The following is an 18,666-nucleotide window of genomic DNA, read 5'->3' as shown; positions in this document are numbered from 1 at the left end:
AGCAGCACCCGCATCAATACATTTTGAGGGCGCTCAAGCACCCACAGCACCCACGAAGCTGGCGCCTATGATTCCAATTTGCATAACCCGTGTGTCCCTGGCTGATATAACTCAACTGTGATTTTCTCCTATCAGAGACTGTCAGCCTGCTAATGCGAGGATCACAGGGAAATCCAGGGCAGCGGCATCCCAATTATAAAACCGGCTCTGCTGTGACACTCACACACAGCTTTCTCTGTATCTGCAGTCAGGATGATGTCATTTCAGTTCTAAATCTGGCACTTCAGACTTGCAGATGAAATTATCTTTCATGTGTATTTAAAAGAAAAGCAAAAGGATTTATGGAATATATTGGAGTACTCGAAAAACATTATATTAGACTACAGGTATCCTACTGCCCCCCCCCCCCCCCCCCCCAAAAAAAAAGTCTTCTATTAAATCTGGATTGTTGTCTGTTTCTTTGTTCGTTTCAGTGCTGTATTTTATTAAAGTCATTTTTTACATGAGGTTCAAGTGCAGGGAAACAAATTGAAGAATGCATAGGCACTACACGCTGCATGACTCATGCACAGTATCAAAAATCTTTTTCTGGTTGTTAAATTCGATCAAATGAATGAATCATAAATCTCAATATCCTCTGAATGGTGGAAAATGAATTACTAGCAGAAAATAAACGTATTACTGTACTAACTAAAGACACTTAATACATATTTAAACAATCTGTCTGGAATACCCAGACTTCAAGATAACATATTCTTCTTGGGGTTAAAAGAGCAGAGAACACAGATCAGCCAGAGAAGCTAGCCGCTCTCTCACTTTGCAAACCACATTAGCAGAGCTATTTTGGCATCTTTCAAGGTAAGATGCACAGGAATATATGGCAGATAGGGAGGGGCAGGACACGTCAATCTGTCAGTAAATATAGGCTTAACAACATATCAGAAAAATATTGGATTGCAGGAGGATAATTTAAGCATTCTGACTCAACTGGCAAGGAAATCTTGCGACCAACACTTTTGTCATTTAAAGCCTGACAGTTTTTTAGAAGCATTCTACATTTTTAATTGCATGTTCTGGGATAGTCAGATGCATGGCAGAAATGCATAAGTCAGCCCAACAGAAATACGATAACCGATTTTACGGTACACTACTACTGCAATTATAATTTCTCTTAAGATAAGTGGTAATTGCTAATTCAACACCAACACTACTAAATAATGGTAGGTCACACAAGACTCAATAACACTCAATAACACTCCAGATATTTACATAACATGGCTAGTACATTATACAACAGGATATCAAATAATTGTGGGCATTGTCATCATTTTTATCATCTATGTCAGTCTTTCATGTTAACACCTTGTATTTAATAAATGTTACCACACATAAAGCTTGCACAGCCCAAATTCCCCAAAGATACAGAAAAAACATTTTTTCAAATAAAAACAAACTTGCCAGGTAGTTTGAAGCAGTCAGACCTGGGTATGTTAGATCAAAACGGGTAATCAGTGGAGGCTGCAGGTAAGAAATAAGAAATAAAATCACTAGCAAGTATTCTTTAATTAGAAGATGAAATATTAATGACAGCAGATGACATGCAATCTCAGTGATGGGTTCCCACAATAATCTGTGTGCAGTTGTACCTGTGAGTGTCTGAGCTGCCCAGCGTCCCTCTGGTGGAACACTGGAAGGCTGTTACACTCACAGAACAGCCTCCCTCTGGTGGAACAGTGGAAGGCTGTTACACTCACAGAAGAGCCTCCCTCTGGTGGAACAGTGGAAGGCTGTTACACTCACAGAACAGCGTCCCTCTGGTGGGATAGTGGAAGGCTGTTATACTCGCAGAATGCGTGATCTGAATTGACAAGCTTGAAATACCCATCAAAAATTGCAAGACTCACTACACACTGATTGGGAGAGAAGTGAAAATGCTACTTAAAGTGCTAAGGAAAGGTAAAATAGTAATAAATAAATAAATAAATAAATAACAGGACAGCCTGTACAGTATATTCAAAATATGCATATTGGAGGCTATTTCCTGTACTTTTTATGTGAGAAATTGTAGCCCTTCAAAATGCCACACAAGCTCAAATCATTTGAAATGATCACCTCTAAAGTCAGAGTTCTATTTATACATGTGCACCGCTTGAACAAAATAAAAGGAAGCTCAAGTGAATGGACATCGATACTATGTAATGTAGATGAGATCTTGCTAGCCCCAATTAACATCACAACAGATGACTCCAAGGTGTGGAAGAAAGCAAACCTGTCTAAGATTTCAGAGTTATGTGGAGGCCATGCTAGATCCATGATGGGAATCTGTCCAAGGAGGACATCTTATTGAGTCCAGTCCAAGAAAATTGTAACACATCAGTGGAAACAACTTTGCAAACAGTTCAGGTCAGTGGAAATATAAGCTGTTGCTTGAGAACTGCTGGTTTTAGATACCAACATCTATGCAGCTTTGGCAGAAGAAACTGACCATTGATGACTGGTAGAAAGTGGTGCAGGCTGATGGTATCTGCACTGTGTGTTATCCAGAGAATCTTATGGCGTGCAGTGTGCAATATCAAACACTATTTTTGTGGATCATTCTGTTGGCATAGACTGGCTCCACCGTTTACACTGACTGGTAAAGTGACAGCTGCACTTCTGTAAGAATAAGGACCATGTTGTTAATCCCGAAGGATTTTCACTTGTAACAGGAATAGTCACATATACCAGCAGCAGTGTACCAGAAGAATGCAGAACATAATCGCTTTTACACACACATGGAAACCAAAACCAGTATTTCTGTATTTTTGTTCAAGCAGTGTTTCTGTATTAGAACCTTAAGGCATGCCTAGGGGGAATACATATTTTTTTTATTTTTTACGCATGTAAAAGATAACTAAAGTTTAGTGAATAGTGTCCAACTTTGCAGAAGAGGAGCTGGTTAACAACCTGGAGCATAATCAAAAGGAAATTAACAAATAAATAATAATAACAAAAAACCTATGGGTACACAAATTGATAGCCTTTACTCCCATACGAACACACAGGTCTGTTTCTATAAAATAAAGGTACACTCGCTTGAAGGTAGAACGAATAAGGAATAGCAGCTGTGATTCTCCTCAGTATCAAAGACTGTATTAATGGAACAGAAGGAAGAAGAGGACTTTGGTAGACACCTACGCCTTGGAAAGAAAACTAACTTAGGTTGAAGTTTGGGCTCCACCTAGTGCTGATGCACCACATCACCAAACTGACTTTCACTTGTATTACATCTTTATTTTCATAAGGGTTCTTCAGAAACACAATTCAATATTTGCAGAGTTTGAGTGTGTTAATTTTACTTGATGGAAATAGCAAACAAAATATACTGTCAAAAATAGACTAATTTTATTGCAGCCCTATAACTGCAGTAGGTGTGGTAACTACATGTTTTGGTTGAATAGTCTGGCTATGTGGACAAAAAACAAAACATGGAGACTTCAAACTATGACTTCTGATGTTGGTTCCATGTTGACTATTGTTGCCTTTTAGGCAGATGGTACAGACACACATATCAATGTGGACACAGATTTGGGATTCTATACAAACCCTAAACTGAGACAAGATTACACATGCCTAACTCTCTTTGTTCCACGCCAAGGAACCCTGGAAATGTTGGCTACTAGATAACACAATCAAAACTGTGAACCTGCTTGATGTTATTAACTCTTCTGAGGCACAACTGGGAGGACAAGTCAGGTACAAATTTACTGGTAAACCACATGGAGTTTGGGTATAAAAAAGGGAACTGACTGACCTTTAGTGGAGAAATATGTGAATGAGAAACATATCCGTGGACGTTTTCAATCTCAGACAAGTTCTTCTCAGACACATGGACCAGCTCTGGGGGCCGCACTTCGTTGGTTAACTGAGGGTAGCCGTGATCTAGTGCTAGTGAATCTTCGTCCTGGTACTGGTAATTCTTCAAAAAACAAAGACAAAAGCACAGTAAAAAATAAATAAATAATCCAGCAAATTAGATCGAGATCATCTTCTGTATTTAAGGGCAGCTTCAAGCCAAGCATGCAGCTTTAGAAAACCTGTCTGAATGACAGGACTGCAATTATCTGTTATTCTGCATTGAGATCGTTTGAGACTGCCACCACTTAGCTGAACGTTCTTGCGTCCAAATTGGGCTGAGCGGCTTTCCGGCAGAGACTTTATTTGGAACTCCATCCCAGACTGCAAATTACAGAGATGTGTTCTTGAAATAGCCACAAACGTAAATGTGATTTTGTAAAAAAAACAATTTTAACAATATACTTTCCAGCTTAAAAAAAGAAACAACATTTACCATTTCATTATCTTTTTCTAAGTAAATATGCTCCTACGGTCTACGGTCTAAACCTTTTTTTCTGAGTTCCTTTAGTTCAGGAATTAACATCTGAAAAATATCCAAATGTCCAATTATATTTTCATAGCTCCAGCATAAACTATGAGTGTGCTGAAAGCTCAGGCCAGCGGATTACAGTAACTGTTTTATCAACTTGGTTCATATCCATACTGCTGTGCCATGCATGCCAAGGAATTTGGACACATTTAAAAGACCCAAGCGTGCAGTGTGACATGTCATATATTAGCAGGCAGTCGGAATCTGAGAAACACCACAGATTATTAGGCAGGCTTTCTGTTAGTTGCTTCTCTACTGCGCTGCATATGAATATAAATTGTAATGAATGTAAACTACTCCTTCTTGACTAAATCCGACCTGGTTTGTTTTTGGGACCTGATCCAGTTGGTTTGAGTCCCTGAATTACAGGGTGCTGTTAACCCTATAAAGACTATTCTCAGAGATCTGGTTAGAATTTAATTCTGAAACATTAATATGGGATTTACTGTAAATGATCTACACACCTCAAAGTGTGTGCATCTGTACTGTAGATCAAATTGCATGTCTCACAGAACCATTTGAAATTCATACTACTTAACCATACAGAATTGAAGGAATATATAAAGACTGAAGCACTCTCACCCAGGGAGTATTCATCAGGGCTGGATTGAGGCATGTTGGCTGGGCAGTGTGTGGTGAAGCTTGCACTGTAGCCGACCTGTTCTGTGGAAAAAGAGAGGACTTCAATATCCAGTATCTTTCACAAAGACTGCTGTACATTCACCATACAATGCAAAACAGACAATGATGAATAAATACATTAATAAATACTAAACAACTTCATAGAAAATGGAGCCAAGTGTTTTTTAAGCAACAACCGATTGCAGTGGCAATGGTAAGAGCCGATACCGGTTTCAGAACGTATTACAGATATCAATGCTGTTATGTTTTTTTGTGTATAAATGTTAAATGGGGAGTTCAAGATTCTAAATGTAGCAGGGATAACAATGTACTACTTCTGATTGGCTTAACTGGTCATCTGAGAATGTCTACAAAAACAAACAGTTTAGTGTGTACGGCTTGTGAAAGGTGCTGGACTGACTGCACTGGGGACTGTCATCCACTTCACAGCAGTCACAACATGGGCAGCAGCAGTGGGAGCTTCCCCACACTGCCACCCCAACATGCCTCAACCCTGCCCTGCAGAGCAAGATGCTGCCTCCATGCCCATCCATTTGTGCCGATTGTGCTGGATTATGTATTCGGTATAGTCTGTTGAGGGCCGTTAATTCCCAATAATTAACCCTCTGTTCCACATGCGTGCCTCTCTCCCCATTTAAAAGCAGTAAGACTCTCTAAAATGGGGAACTAGCATACGGATGTGCTTCACTGTTCAGGGTGCTCAGTTTAGTTGATCATGCTTGACTTGATCTTTCTTTACAGTAAACCTTTGTGGCTGTATATATTATATTACTGCCCAAGCAGACAGACACAAACACACAGACAGACAGACAGACTCATGGTGAATGCAATAAAATTCAATCAACAATCGCTTAACAGACATCAAGCTCCATGTCTTCCTTTACAAAAAAAAACAGAACAAAGACATCTAGAATCTTAAACAGTGTTATTTGAATTCCCTTTGAAGTTTGGACACTTTTGAAACTTCTAATCCATGCAAAAAAAAAAAAACATTAGCAGTGAAAATGTAAAAAAATATTTCATGGGCAAAATAATGATGTTATGTATAAGAAATGACCATTTTTTTAAAATTAACATATATTTTTCCCAGACAACCATCTTTATTTATTTATTTTTTAAATAAAGGTGACTAAACAGATATATAATAATTAACTATTTACAGTATTAACAAAAAATGCCCCAGCCAAGGCACAAATCCGTGGTCAAAACAGGCAATTGTTGTTTAATCCTACTGAAACACAGCTATAAACCCAAACACTTTGACCGGCACTGTTGTTCATTATACAGTATTCATCAGCCTTTCCTATAGAATACAAACAGGATATACACCAAGCAGACACCATCTGAAGCTAATGTTTTCCACAAGATGGTGCTATTGTTAGCTTAAAAGAAAGGACAAAAAAAGCTGTAATACACAGAATTTAAAAATACTGAATTTAACATTATCCCAGGATTGCAGATATTGAGAAAACAACAGCTAATATGCTGCTAAAAAAATAAAGCCCATATCATTATGAGGCAATAATGTTGATGGTTAATGAATTTAGTGTTATCTTCCACTATGATTCAGTTTCAGAATAGGAATTAAAGCACAAAACATTTAAGCCAATATGTAGCCTACTCCAAACCATACGCCCAACCCACAATTCTACAAAATGAAACACAGTTTGAACCAGCACTAATGAGATAGGATAATGCAAAGCCACAAAGTAGCATTTATATTCCAATATCTTTCAACCAACTCCACCTACTGTATCTGGCTTGCCTCTCAAGCATCACTTATACTAATGAAGTTTAATTTAGCTGTCCCAGTCATTTATTTATTTATTTTTTAATTAGGCTTACGACTTTGAAAACGGACAATGCTTGTCTAACTACAAAAAAGAGTTATGTTCTGCCTTCACAAAGTCAAACCACAGTATTTTCAATTAAGACAAATTATGAATCCATGTTAAAGCTCAAATATTATTATTATTATTTATTTCTTAGCAGACGCCCTTATCCAGGGCGACTTACAATGGTTACAAGATATCACATTATTTTTACATACAATTACCCATTTATACAGTTGGGTTTTTACTGGAGCAATCTAGGTAAAGTACCTTGCTCAAGGGTATAGCAGCAGTGTCCCCACCGGGGATTGAACCCACGACCCTCCGGTCAAGAGTCCAGAGCCCTAACCACTACTCCACACTGCTACCCCACTACTCCACAAATATCTGACTTTACAAACACCATTTTGTAATCCCAGGTAATATGCATGAAACAGCATCTCTACAAAACTAATTTAGATGTGTCCTTTACAAATTCTGGCATTACTGACTCTCCTGGCTCTACCTGCTTCCATTGCAGGGGGGATAGGAATGACACTTGCACACCCCTAGTGGTTATTTCTAAGACCTCACTTCAGAAATTCAGCTTTCAAATGCAAACAAAGTATCCCTGGCTTTGACAGATAACAAATATTAAATCGCATAGTGGCAATCAGAACCACTCGGAAAGGCAAGAGCAAAAGTATTTACTGCATATGTTTTAAAATCCAGTGTTGAAATGTCATTTTAAAAGGTTAGGAATTCATTAAGACACAAGTCACAAGCTCCTTGGAACGACCTAGAACTATAAAAGAGCCTTTAAGTGTGATCCAGTTAATTATCCCATGCATGATGGCCTATCTACTGTACATATCCAACCAAACTGCATCTGAGTGATTTATAGAAATAGGTCTGAACTTGCCCGTAAGATAACTGGGGGGGATTATAACATGCATGATGTATTTGAATGCACCCAGCCGGCAACAAAAAAGTACTGCTTGCAGTATTCAAGATGACAAATTCCTGTCTGTTCTGTTGTCAAAGGGTGCCAGACAGTTAAATAGCTTAAAATACAGGATCAAACAAGAATTCTGTACATTTCTTTACTTATTTGATGTGTTGAATCCTGATTCACAACAATGCACAGCTACTCACACACTCAGCATTACTGTACAGAGAGATGGCAGTAATGAGAGCTATGCAGTAAATCATTAGAGCCCATCTGAAATTGCAATATCTCACTATTTCAATCTTGGATTCTCAGTCAGTTGATTTGTCAATGATCATAAATATAAACTTGTCATTGCACCACTGTGGAGCCCAAGTCATTTTAGGCATATTTCGTTTACATTGGAAACCTCGTTCTTGTCATACGGTACATGTATGTGGCATGAGTGGCTCTGATATTCTTTTCATTGTATTTATTTGATATGTATGTCTAGGTAATGCCACTGCCTTTAGCATACAAAATCACCACCTGCTTCAGAACAAAAAACAAGCGTCAGTGGGGGGAATAGTCTATCTGCATTGCTGATCAAATGGTTGGTAAAGATGCAATTGAAAATGTGAAAAAACATGAGGCTTATATCATTGATATGACCAAAGGTTAAAACAATGTGGCATTGAAACACTTCCTTTATACTTGACAGCACCTGCAATGGAACTTGACTGAGAGAATCACACAGCTGTCAACCAAATCAGAAGACAGTATCTCAAAATGTCTCTATCATGCACATACCTAAAAATGACCAGGTCACCACACATTTAGCAGGAACAGTTTATATAACCCTATACAACCTTGCAAATATGGAGTTAGTATCTGAAATGAAAGGTTAGTTTGAGGCTTCTTAAGTGCACCTTAAGTTTGCTTTTGAAGTTTTTTTTAAATCGACCCCCCCCCCCCCCCTATGTACAGCAAATAAGGAAAATAAGGGAATATTTTAATTAACTGGGTGGCTAGGGGAGGATAATGTCTGTCGGTTATTAGTCAATCTAAACTGCATTTAGTTGCAAGTTAGTGCTTCTGATTGTTTAGTACTAAGAGAAGCACACAAAACATTATCTTGGCAAGCCAACCAAACAGAAGAGCTTCAGATTGTAGGGTCAGCTCAACATTCCTTTACTCAAAACAAGCCAGGGTTGACTTAAGAGTCTGTAAACTTCCAATGCATTCCAATCATAGGCTGCACTGTCCTTCACTGGAGGGGGGGGGGGTTATTAAAACCATCTTAAACCTCTCTCACAGTTAATATTTATAAAGGAGTCAACCTTGCAAAACTACTAAGCTTAAAGATACATTTGCATTTTCATTGTTCTGTTGTAATTTTTTTTTTTTTTTTTTTTAAATACTGTAACTACAGTTAGGGAAAATACCAGAATCTTTCAAATTCAAAAATCTTTAAAAAGTTAAATACAACTGGGACACTTTTAATTGCTTAATTCTACTTAGTAAGGGATTTTCTGATTTAGGATTAAAACTTAAAAACGGCTGCTGGGTCCAAAGCTGTTCTCACAGTACTAACACAGCTCTGCTGGCGAGGAGGAGAGAAGCCATAACCACAGAATAAAGCTTTCAGCAAAAAATGCCACCAAGTGTAATGAAGAAAACTAAGCTAAAAGCATCTTAATGTCTAAATGTGTTTTTAAAAGAGTATAACTGCAGGCACTACATTTCTGATTTGAGGACAAACAAATAAAAAAAGCAACAGGCTTAAAGAAGAACACACTATGGACTACACCCTAAACTCTCTAATGAATAATAACCATAAAAATGAGAATAATACTTGTCATTGTTTCATGATCTCTGCTACAAGCAGGCCTGCCTCTTGAAATATTTTAATTTCAGCTACTACAATAAGCAGACAAGTTGACTACTACGCTTGGTCACCTTAATAAAAAGCAGCAGCGTCACAGTAAATCACAGCGAGAAAGTATCACTTTAATGAGCTCTTGGGACAGGGGTTTCCCTTGATAAATGTTTAATTCAGTATAGTAAATGCCTTTTTATTTCTTTTTTTATTTTTTAACAGAAATAGCTGCTTCTGGGATATATGTGCTGGTGAAAATCAATATCCATTAATGTATGGGCCTGTGCTTAGGAGTTTCGAGCCCCTGAATCAAAGTAAATAATTTCCAGAAGTTCAACAGTTATGACCAGCACACAGGGGCTTAATCCAAACAAGGGAGGAAACTGACTAAGAACCATAATCTGTCTCGTGCAACAACAACAACAAAGACAGGGTGTTGTCATGCCACATAATATTAATAGGCTATTAGTTTTGCAGTTTTGATAATATGTACTGTCTTTTTCTGTCCTGACCATGTGTAATTATGTTACTCGGAGGTCAATAACATGGCTGTGACAGATAACTTTCCCTTCAAACTCCATTAATTAGCCACCACTCCTGGTGGACAGCCCTATGCCAAAGGGGGATAGGGTTCATTGAGTGATGAACAAAACTTACAGACCCTCTGCTGTCTGCACTTAGTGCCACAGACAAGACTCACAGGGCTTTGTTTTTGTGTTTTTCAATGTGTTAATTCAGTGTACTGCAGGTTTACCATATGGAATCCTGCAGCTCTAATTCACTATAGTGTTGCTCTGAGTGACCCTGGCCCCTAACTCGATTGCAATGTAGTTGCTGATTCATGTCTACACACTGGAGTGGGTTAGAGGTGCAGACACACCCCCTTACTTCTACCGGCTGAAATAAGTGTAACTGTTACAGCCATGTGAGGTGGTGAGCTACAGCACTTGTCTGTGGCAAACTGCAGAGAAATGAGAGTAAGTGGCATTTACAGCCCATATTTATTCAGTACTTGCAGAGGAACATATTGAGAGGGAAAGCGTATATGCAAATGATAGATGTGCTTTGCAAATTGAGCAAAGCTCGAGAGGTTTGTAATAATTTCATCAGAAGCAGGAGATGCAAATTAGAGACGCAAATTTCTGTTTAATATACTTTTGAAGTTTAGAAACGTAACATGAACCCAGGAACACAACCGGGGGGGGGGGGGGGGGGGGGTCAGAGGGCTCGAGCCAGCCCTGCCATAGACACAATTACAATTGTGTTTATGTTTTGTATTATTACCGACTACAAATTCATGATACACTTGTATACATGTACTGTACAGAAGAGCACTGACTGAGGTAAACATCGCTTCCCTTCCACCCAATGAAACCTCTTACACAGCTGACGAAATGCGACCAATGAAAACCACACGTACAAAGGCTAGCTGACAAAATGCAACCAATTAAAACTATGTATGTAGGTGATACCAAAGCTTTCCAATTTAGAAAAATACACGGTTCGCTTCTAGTTGAAATTAAATATGACGAAAAATAAAATAACACTAATATAATTAGCCTTATTAGAAAGTTAAACACTTGATTTGGAGGTTGAATTTTCTTTCGAGTTCAACACTATGATTACTGTTGAGTAAAAGTTAAAAGTTAAAAGCTATTGATCGAGTCAAAAGTGGGGCTGAACAACTGGATGTTGTTCTTGATTTAAAAGTTGGCAAATGCGAATCAATTGCGAGAGGATGGATATAAGAGTTTTGTATAGGACACCCCCCGCGTGATATTTGTAAGTGTGTGGTGTATCTTCTGGATCTCTGCAACTTGGCAGGTAACCTGAGTCTCAGTTCTCATTGGTGGATCAACGAGAGAACACTTCAGCAGTGAGACTTGAAAACAGTGGCATGGAGTAATTATTATTTTCTGAAGTTCGGAGAAACTATCTGAATATTCGAACAACCATTGCTGCACATGAATTTGAAGGCAAAAATTAATGTTAGTGTCTGCCATAAATTACACAGTTGATAAATTTTAGAAATAATTATCACAACGTGCTTTGTTTTGCACTGATTTATAAAATGGAAAGTGATGTGTGAGACAGTAGGGTATAACAAAAAAACAGGATCAACAAAGTGCTGCTTCAGATTTGGCAAGCGAGTCAGAATCGGGATACCATGTAGGTGTGCTTTTACGCTTTCCAAACACGGGCCCAACTTACAAGGTAAATGTTCAGTACAGTGATCAAAGTTTTGTTTTGTTGTGATCCTAGTATGTTCTTTCTTACTTTTAATGCTCTCTAAGCCTGGTATCTGTTATTAGCTGTTGTCTAAATTGCTATTTCATGTTTTTCACTCCATCTTCTCTGTATGATTCTGCTTGACACACGCATCCACAATGTTAAGAATTCATATCCTAGCCTTTTATTTAATGTATTATGCCTGAATTGAATGTTTTTTGCATTGTTTTTTAATGTTGTATAATGTACTATTTAATGTATTATGCATGGTTCCTCACTATCATGTAAAGCGCTTTGTGATGGTGGTCCACTATATACAATAAATACTGATTGATTGACTGACTGATTTATTGATTGATTGTTCTGTTATGAGGACTGTAAATGTACAAAACCCCCTTTTCTAAGTTTGTTTAAGTTAAATTTGAGTTTGCACTTGCGTGTAAAGGCATACTGTTTCTGCCTGAAATATACTAATCTTTTTTTTCTGGAATAGATCATGGTATAATTCATCTACACAGAAACACAACAGAGAAGCAGAATATACTGTAGGATAAGCAATCTGTAAAAAAAAAAAATAAATAAAATAACATAACAGGGCTATATGTTCTAATCCAAGGTTATCAATGTAGCATGGCCAGGTCCTGTTGTATGTGAGCACCCAGGGTCTGGAAAGTATGGGGAGGATGAAGGGAAATGTAGTTCTGAGAGGTCCATGCAGGTACATGTGACGCCATCTTCTGGCAGGGAATGCAATTTAAAAGTTTTAAAAAGTGGTCAAAATGTAAAAAAAAAAAGTAAAAATTAAAACAATACACACACCTTACGTAACCAGTTGTAGCAACACATGGGAACATGTAACACAATAAAATAAAAAGGTCCTTATGTACTCTTTAAGGTTTAACTTAAGTGTTATATTACAGTACATGACTGAGTGATGCATGCAGAAGGGTACAAAGCTTTCTGTATTTTCAGCTTCTTTGTTATGAATTGGTTATATTTTATCAGTTATTTTTTAAGGCTTATTTTGTATTCATAAATATATTGTGTACCGACTGCGCATATGAATACCTGCACTTTTTTGTTGAGAATTTCACCCTTGATCTAGAGAATGTTATTTCTAACTTTTAAGTTTAAGTCTTCTCCTTGGCGCTTTCAGCAATAAAGGGTAATTCCACAATGTTTCAGTACAAGATTATATAAAAAGCATACTGCGACAAATGTGACAACAAACATCAAAGCCAGCATGGCTTGCTAGCACTACTGTAAAATAAACCATGTCTCTGTAGACCAGTACAAATATGGCAATACTGCTCCCCCTGTTTTACAGTAGTACCCAATGCTGCCGTGCTGAGAAGTAATTACCAAGAGCTGCACAGGGTGTTTACAGTTTCCATTAAATAGTCTGTGCTAGTTACGTTTCTCTTGAGGCACCTATTGAGCCCTGTGACGGAGTGTGTGGCAAAGTGGTTTATTGTGTACAGGTGCAGGAGTGATGCGGTGTGTAATCAACAGACAGAGAGGTTTATAATCCAGTTGGAAACAGTTTATTTGTTTAATCCAGGTCTGGTGACCAAATAATAAACCCAGGCAATACACAACAATGTGTAGTGCACGGGGTAAATAATAATGGGGATGCAGTCCCAAATAATAAACAGTTTATCCATCTCTACAATGTACTAACACGGTCACCAGTCCTGGGTGCGTGCAGTAGTGCTCGTGCTGGGTGATACAAGGTTATTCATGACAATAGTGCAGTGTTGTTCCGGGTTTTGTGCTGGCTCTTGGTGACAGCTCCAGAACATGTTTAGCCGTCTACTAATAACAATAATAATAATTACTGACAAAAACAAACAAACACGCACAATACGTTTATCACAGGTTCTCTCACAGGTCTTTCCAGGTTCTATTTGTAAACCAAAGCGAAGGAACAGATTGCGTCTCTCCGTCGCCTTTTATGCCGTCACACATGACCCCTAGGTAAACAAGTGCAGCTGCCCCTCCAATCCACGACTGCCACATCGTTTCCCTTCCGGGTCGAGGAGTTAATGCACCAGAGTTCTGTCCCCTTTCTAGCTGGCTGACTTCCCTTGAGCCCTGGGAAAGAACTGTCGGGCCAACCTGTCCAAGGTACTCTGTTCTTGCTACTTAGTGCCCTCATAGGTCAGGAGGAAGATTTACCACCAAGAATCACTGTATTTCTGTCACACAGAGACAGAATGATTCTTGGTGATAAAGCTCTCTACTCAATTTAAAGGTACTGTTTGTTAATAAATCAACATCCTCACTCAAAAATATACAATAGTTTTAAAAGGTTTCTTTTTAAAACAAAGTACATGAAACTTACAATTACTGAATGTAGAGGCCTAACATGTATTACAATATGTATTGTTGCTAATGAAGTCACTGTAGTTGCTTGCAAAGAGTTAGGGAGGTGTAGCGGGACAGTGGCATGCTTTAGGCAGTTACTCTATTAAAATGCTAAATACCGAATGAAATATGAATTTAACATGAATTGCATTCATTAAAGCTACCCTGAGTATGTAAATAGCGAATGCATTTCCAAACCCATAAAAATGACAAATACATGTTAACCCACCAACATCAGTTGTTTTTTTTAAGTATACAAATCAAGTAACTTACATACACACCCCCACCAAACACATATTATACCGATAGTAGGTTAACACCGTACAGCTCCTACATTCACAGTTTGTGAACTGAGTGTAAAAACTGTAAAATAATACAATTGCAGGAAAGAGCAGTCAAATTATTATCCTGAGTAGTTTCCTGTTAGAATATTTTTCTAAAAATGGGCTTGCAAAACAGAACCCACAGCCTTATGAAGCTCATAAAATCAGTAGTCGGACTCAAAAAAAAAAAAAAAAGGGCAGGTAAACATATATAATTAACCCTTGCATATCTACCCAACTGCATTTCAACAGGGTTATTACATATTAAAACATGGAAGATGCAAGCCATACATAAAAGTTGAAATACCAAACCAATTAATGAGCAGCCGATGCATGCTATATTTTCATTGTATTTAAAGAGGCAAACTTGGGACACCATGGCAAGCTGTATGAGAAATCCACATACTGTGTAGCTTCGTTCACACTGGATTTAAATGTGCCTGACACCTCTCAGTAGACAGTAGTCTACATGACTGCAGTCTATGTTTAAGTTTATACCAGAACTGAATGCAAAGGGTGGTTCAAATCCAGTTGGATTTAGACAGCTACAATTTGGCAAAGTCTTTACTTAAATCTGAAAAATAGCTTTGGAACCTGTTTTCTTTCAACTGAGTCGTCCTGCATCTCCCAACCTGTTTATATCTTTAAATCTTTTTTAAAAAAAAAATGCTGTTTTTGTTTCTGAATTAATCCAGCTTGTCTAACAAGCAGTAAACTATACAAGCCTGTCTTAAAATTCAGCCCTGCAATTAATATTTTCAGCAAAACAGATGGTTCTTTTAAGTTTACCCTGCACAGCTATGTATGTAAAGAAATATAAACAGCAATGTGTACAGCCCTTAAGCCTAGAGTACTGGGTAATCACAAGGGCTTATAACTGTTTACTGTAGATGATAAGCATGGCTGCCTCTGCTGAGTAATCGACTATTTCTTCATAGTGGCAGTCTTGTGTACCACTGCTAAAATACCACCTGAAAAGGCAATCATACATCATTCTTCAGCAATCCCCTAAAATACCTTATTAACTGGTACAAGACCTTAGTAATCCATTGTAGGTGATATGCAATAAGCAATTCAATATACTACCGTATTACTATGAATTAACTGCGTTTATTTTAAATTGCTAGAAACAGCTGCAGCGCTTATTCCAGGGCTGCGGTAATTAGAAGTGCTATGGTTTTCGAAAGGTGACATCTTTTATTGTTTTTTTTTAAGGTATGTGATGGAAACGTGTATTGAAGTTTATTTCCTGCGGATACAACTTGATCAGGGAGCTCGCAGATCAGATCAGTGTTTGACTAGGTGAGGTCCCATAACAGTGTAGCTGTGGAGAGGGAAATAACAACAAGACAGAAATGTCAATTCAACACAGAGGAGGTAGGTTTATTTTCCCTTTCTTTTCTTACAGCAGTTTCCAAGATTCGCAGGGCTCAACTCTTTAATATTCGGTGCGTTTCTTTCTCTTCAGCCAGCAAAACAACTAAACACTCAGGGTCTCCTGATCCAGTCAGGGCTTCGGTGACGAAAATGAGTTGATCCTGTGGCTATCCCCTAAACTGCAACGCCACAGCGAGAGCTACACTAGCTTCTGCTCCCCATGACACTCCAGAACACCACACCCCCCACTCTCCGACCGTCCTGTCTGGATCTACAGCGTCTCTTATTAGCCAAAATACCGTCCATGCAACCAAAACAGAAATGCATTTAAGAAACATAAATAATAATCAATCGTACAGCTCATGCATTACCACTGAAATGTATTACTTTTCCTATATATACACCAGCAGCAGTACACAGTGCTACTACCTACGGTATTCTTTTTTTGTTTGGGTTTCATAAACTTTACAGTAAAATATCGGTATGCTCCAGTGTGTAATTGTATTATTTTAAATACATTTTATTCAAGTTTATTCAATTCATTTTGTTTCTATCTGTAATGTTTTGCCATATCGTGTTTTGTATGCTTTTCTTTATAAAGTGCTGCATTTATTTGAGCTGGGGTAGAGAACATTTTTTACATGTTTCGTTACTGAGAGCGGTATTTATTCGTGGGCAGCGTCTATTCAAATCTGATATCTGAGTGCGGCGCTTATTCAAGGGAGGCGGTAATTCAAAGTAAAACGGTATTTATTATTTATTAGGGGCGAGTTAAGAGTACTCACAATAATTGTTTGAATACTTTGATTAATATTCATTGCTCATAAAATGATGGAATATATTACTTGGCAGCTCTTGATTCAATTCATTTGAAAAGCAATTCCTAGAATATGCTAAATGACACCAGTAAGCAGTTAAGGGGTGAGCATTTCTTTAGGGGATTCGTAGTTTCACACAAATCTTGATCTGCGCAAGCTCAGCATGTCAGAAACTCCCCCCAGGATTTGCCTTACTTTATTTACACGTTGCCTTTTCTATGTATTTTGAGTGTTTTTATGTTTAACAGCTTCTTATTAATGTTAGCCTAATTATAAAAGGAAAGCCAATAGTCCATAAGTTTTACTCAAAATCTGGAGTGGTTGAATATGTTTTTTTTTTTTTTTTTAATTCCCTTCTCTGTTATTTATATTTTTATTTCTGTATTGGAAAAGCACAATTATGCATACTAAAATACTAAACATATTAATGCACTGAATATAATGTACTGCATTTTCTCACAGAGACCACTGCTGGCTGAGAGCTACATGGACAGTGCAATTCATTTTGTACTGTAATTCAAACAGGCAGCTATTCATGGATAATTTAGGGGGGGCTTTATATTTTACATTTGCACAAATTCATTGAGTGAAGACCCGTTTTTCTCGTTCTACTCTGTTATTTAATATAATTATAGCGCTGAGGCAATCAGAAGGCATTATTCAACAGTGCTACTTACTGTCTGCTGTTGACATGTCCTGATGCTACTGTACCTAATAAACCACACTGTGTTTCACAGCCTGCTGGAGAGGTTCCTTTACTGCAGTGTCAGAGAGGAGCAGCTTTACATTCCAGTTTGAACACAACATGCTGAATTTAAAAAATCATTTTACACCAAATACCTCAGGTGAGGTAAACATGATCTTAAACAGCAATGCTGTCACTGGAAGTCAGAAGCCAGGACACAATGAGGCTGCAAATCCTACATATTAGAACCATTTCATTGTAATTTTCATTTACCACATCGGCTCTCTTAAAGACCCATCTGTATACGAACCGCACAGTAAAGTACTAGCAGTCCCTGAAGGATCCAGGAATTAAAGCAACTCCCCTGAGACACTTGCAATGCTTACGACAAAATGAGACAACTCTTTAACAGTACCAGCTGTTTGTAATGATATCATGTTGATGGACCACACAGAACAAATGAACCTCAGACTGGAGAAACGTATTGATCCAACATAAGGGATCTGTTGCTTGGGGATATATAGTAAAAACAGCATTTTCAGCATGTGTATTCTTAGAATGTGTGTTCTTAGTTCTTTAGTTGGCTTCTTTCTATTGTTTTTAGGCAGACTATAGTTCAGAATTTTTATTTATTTATTTATTTATTTATTTATTTTACCAGTCACAAATATAATATACAACATGGGCCATGGTACCTTACAAATATATAATTATTTTCATCTACAGATAAAAAAAATAAAACAAATATACATACATATGTCTTAGATACATATCTATACATGTAAGTCTTCATATTCACATGTACATAAGCATACTTGTATACTGACATATATAACATAAAAGCCTAGCAAATAAGATGTTTGTTTATAATACCCAAGGAATATTGAGAATTTCTAGAATTTAACAGAGAAAGGGATTTAATATATTCTGATAACTCCTTTTTAAATATGACAAAAGCGTATTTTTCGAAAAAGAAATGTACATTTGTGAATTAAATATCTTCCCAACAAGATTAGGTTGACAGAGTCTCTCCGGCCTTAGTGTTCTGTGTTTTATTAAAATACCACACCACATCAATAACTGATAGATTAGATAAACGTTTGATTTTTAAAGACAATAATGTATGAACATCATTCCTAAAAAGTTTTGTAAAAGGGCACTCAAAAAAACATGTGAGCTGT

General features: G+C 37.6%; 1 protein-coding gene across 26 annotated transcripts in view; it reads right to left on the bottom strand.

Moving 5' to 3' along the window:
• LOC117406103 (disks large homolog 2) overlaps positions 1-18,666 on the bottom strand; it is a 243,615-nt gene that overhangs the window by 149,810 nt on the left and 75,139 nt on the right. For 18 of the 26 annotated variants that reach the window (XM_059028233.1, XM_059028261.1, XM_059028234.1 and 15 more), the window contains 3 exons: positions 5,009-5,089; positions 3,794-3,958; positions 1,459-1,518 (listed from right to left, as the gene is read on the bottom strand). In XM_059028233.1, the coding sequence (XP_058884216.1) occupies positions 1,459-1,518; positions 3,794-3,958; positions 5,009-5,089 (306 nt within the window). The remainder of the gene's footprint in view (positions 1-1,458; positions 1,519-3,793; positions 3,959-5,008; positions 5,090-18,666) is intronic. The other 8 variants (XM_059028240.1, XM_059028242.1, XM_059028260.1 and 5 more) reach the window with 1 other exon arrangement.

Source organism: Acipenser ruthenus, chromosome 8, assembly GCF_902713425.1.
Source record: "Acipenser ruthenus chromosome 8, fAciRut3.2 maternal haplotype, whole genome shotgun sequence".
Classification (NCBI taxonomy): Eukaryota; Metazoa; Chordata; class Actinopteri; order Acipenseriformes; family Acipenseridae; genus Acipenser; species Acipenser ruthenus.
This window is presented reverse-complemented; position numbering and strand designations above follow the sequence as displayed.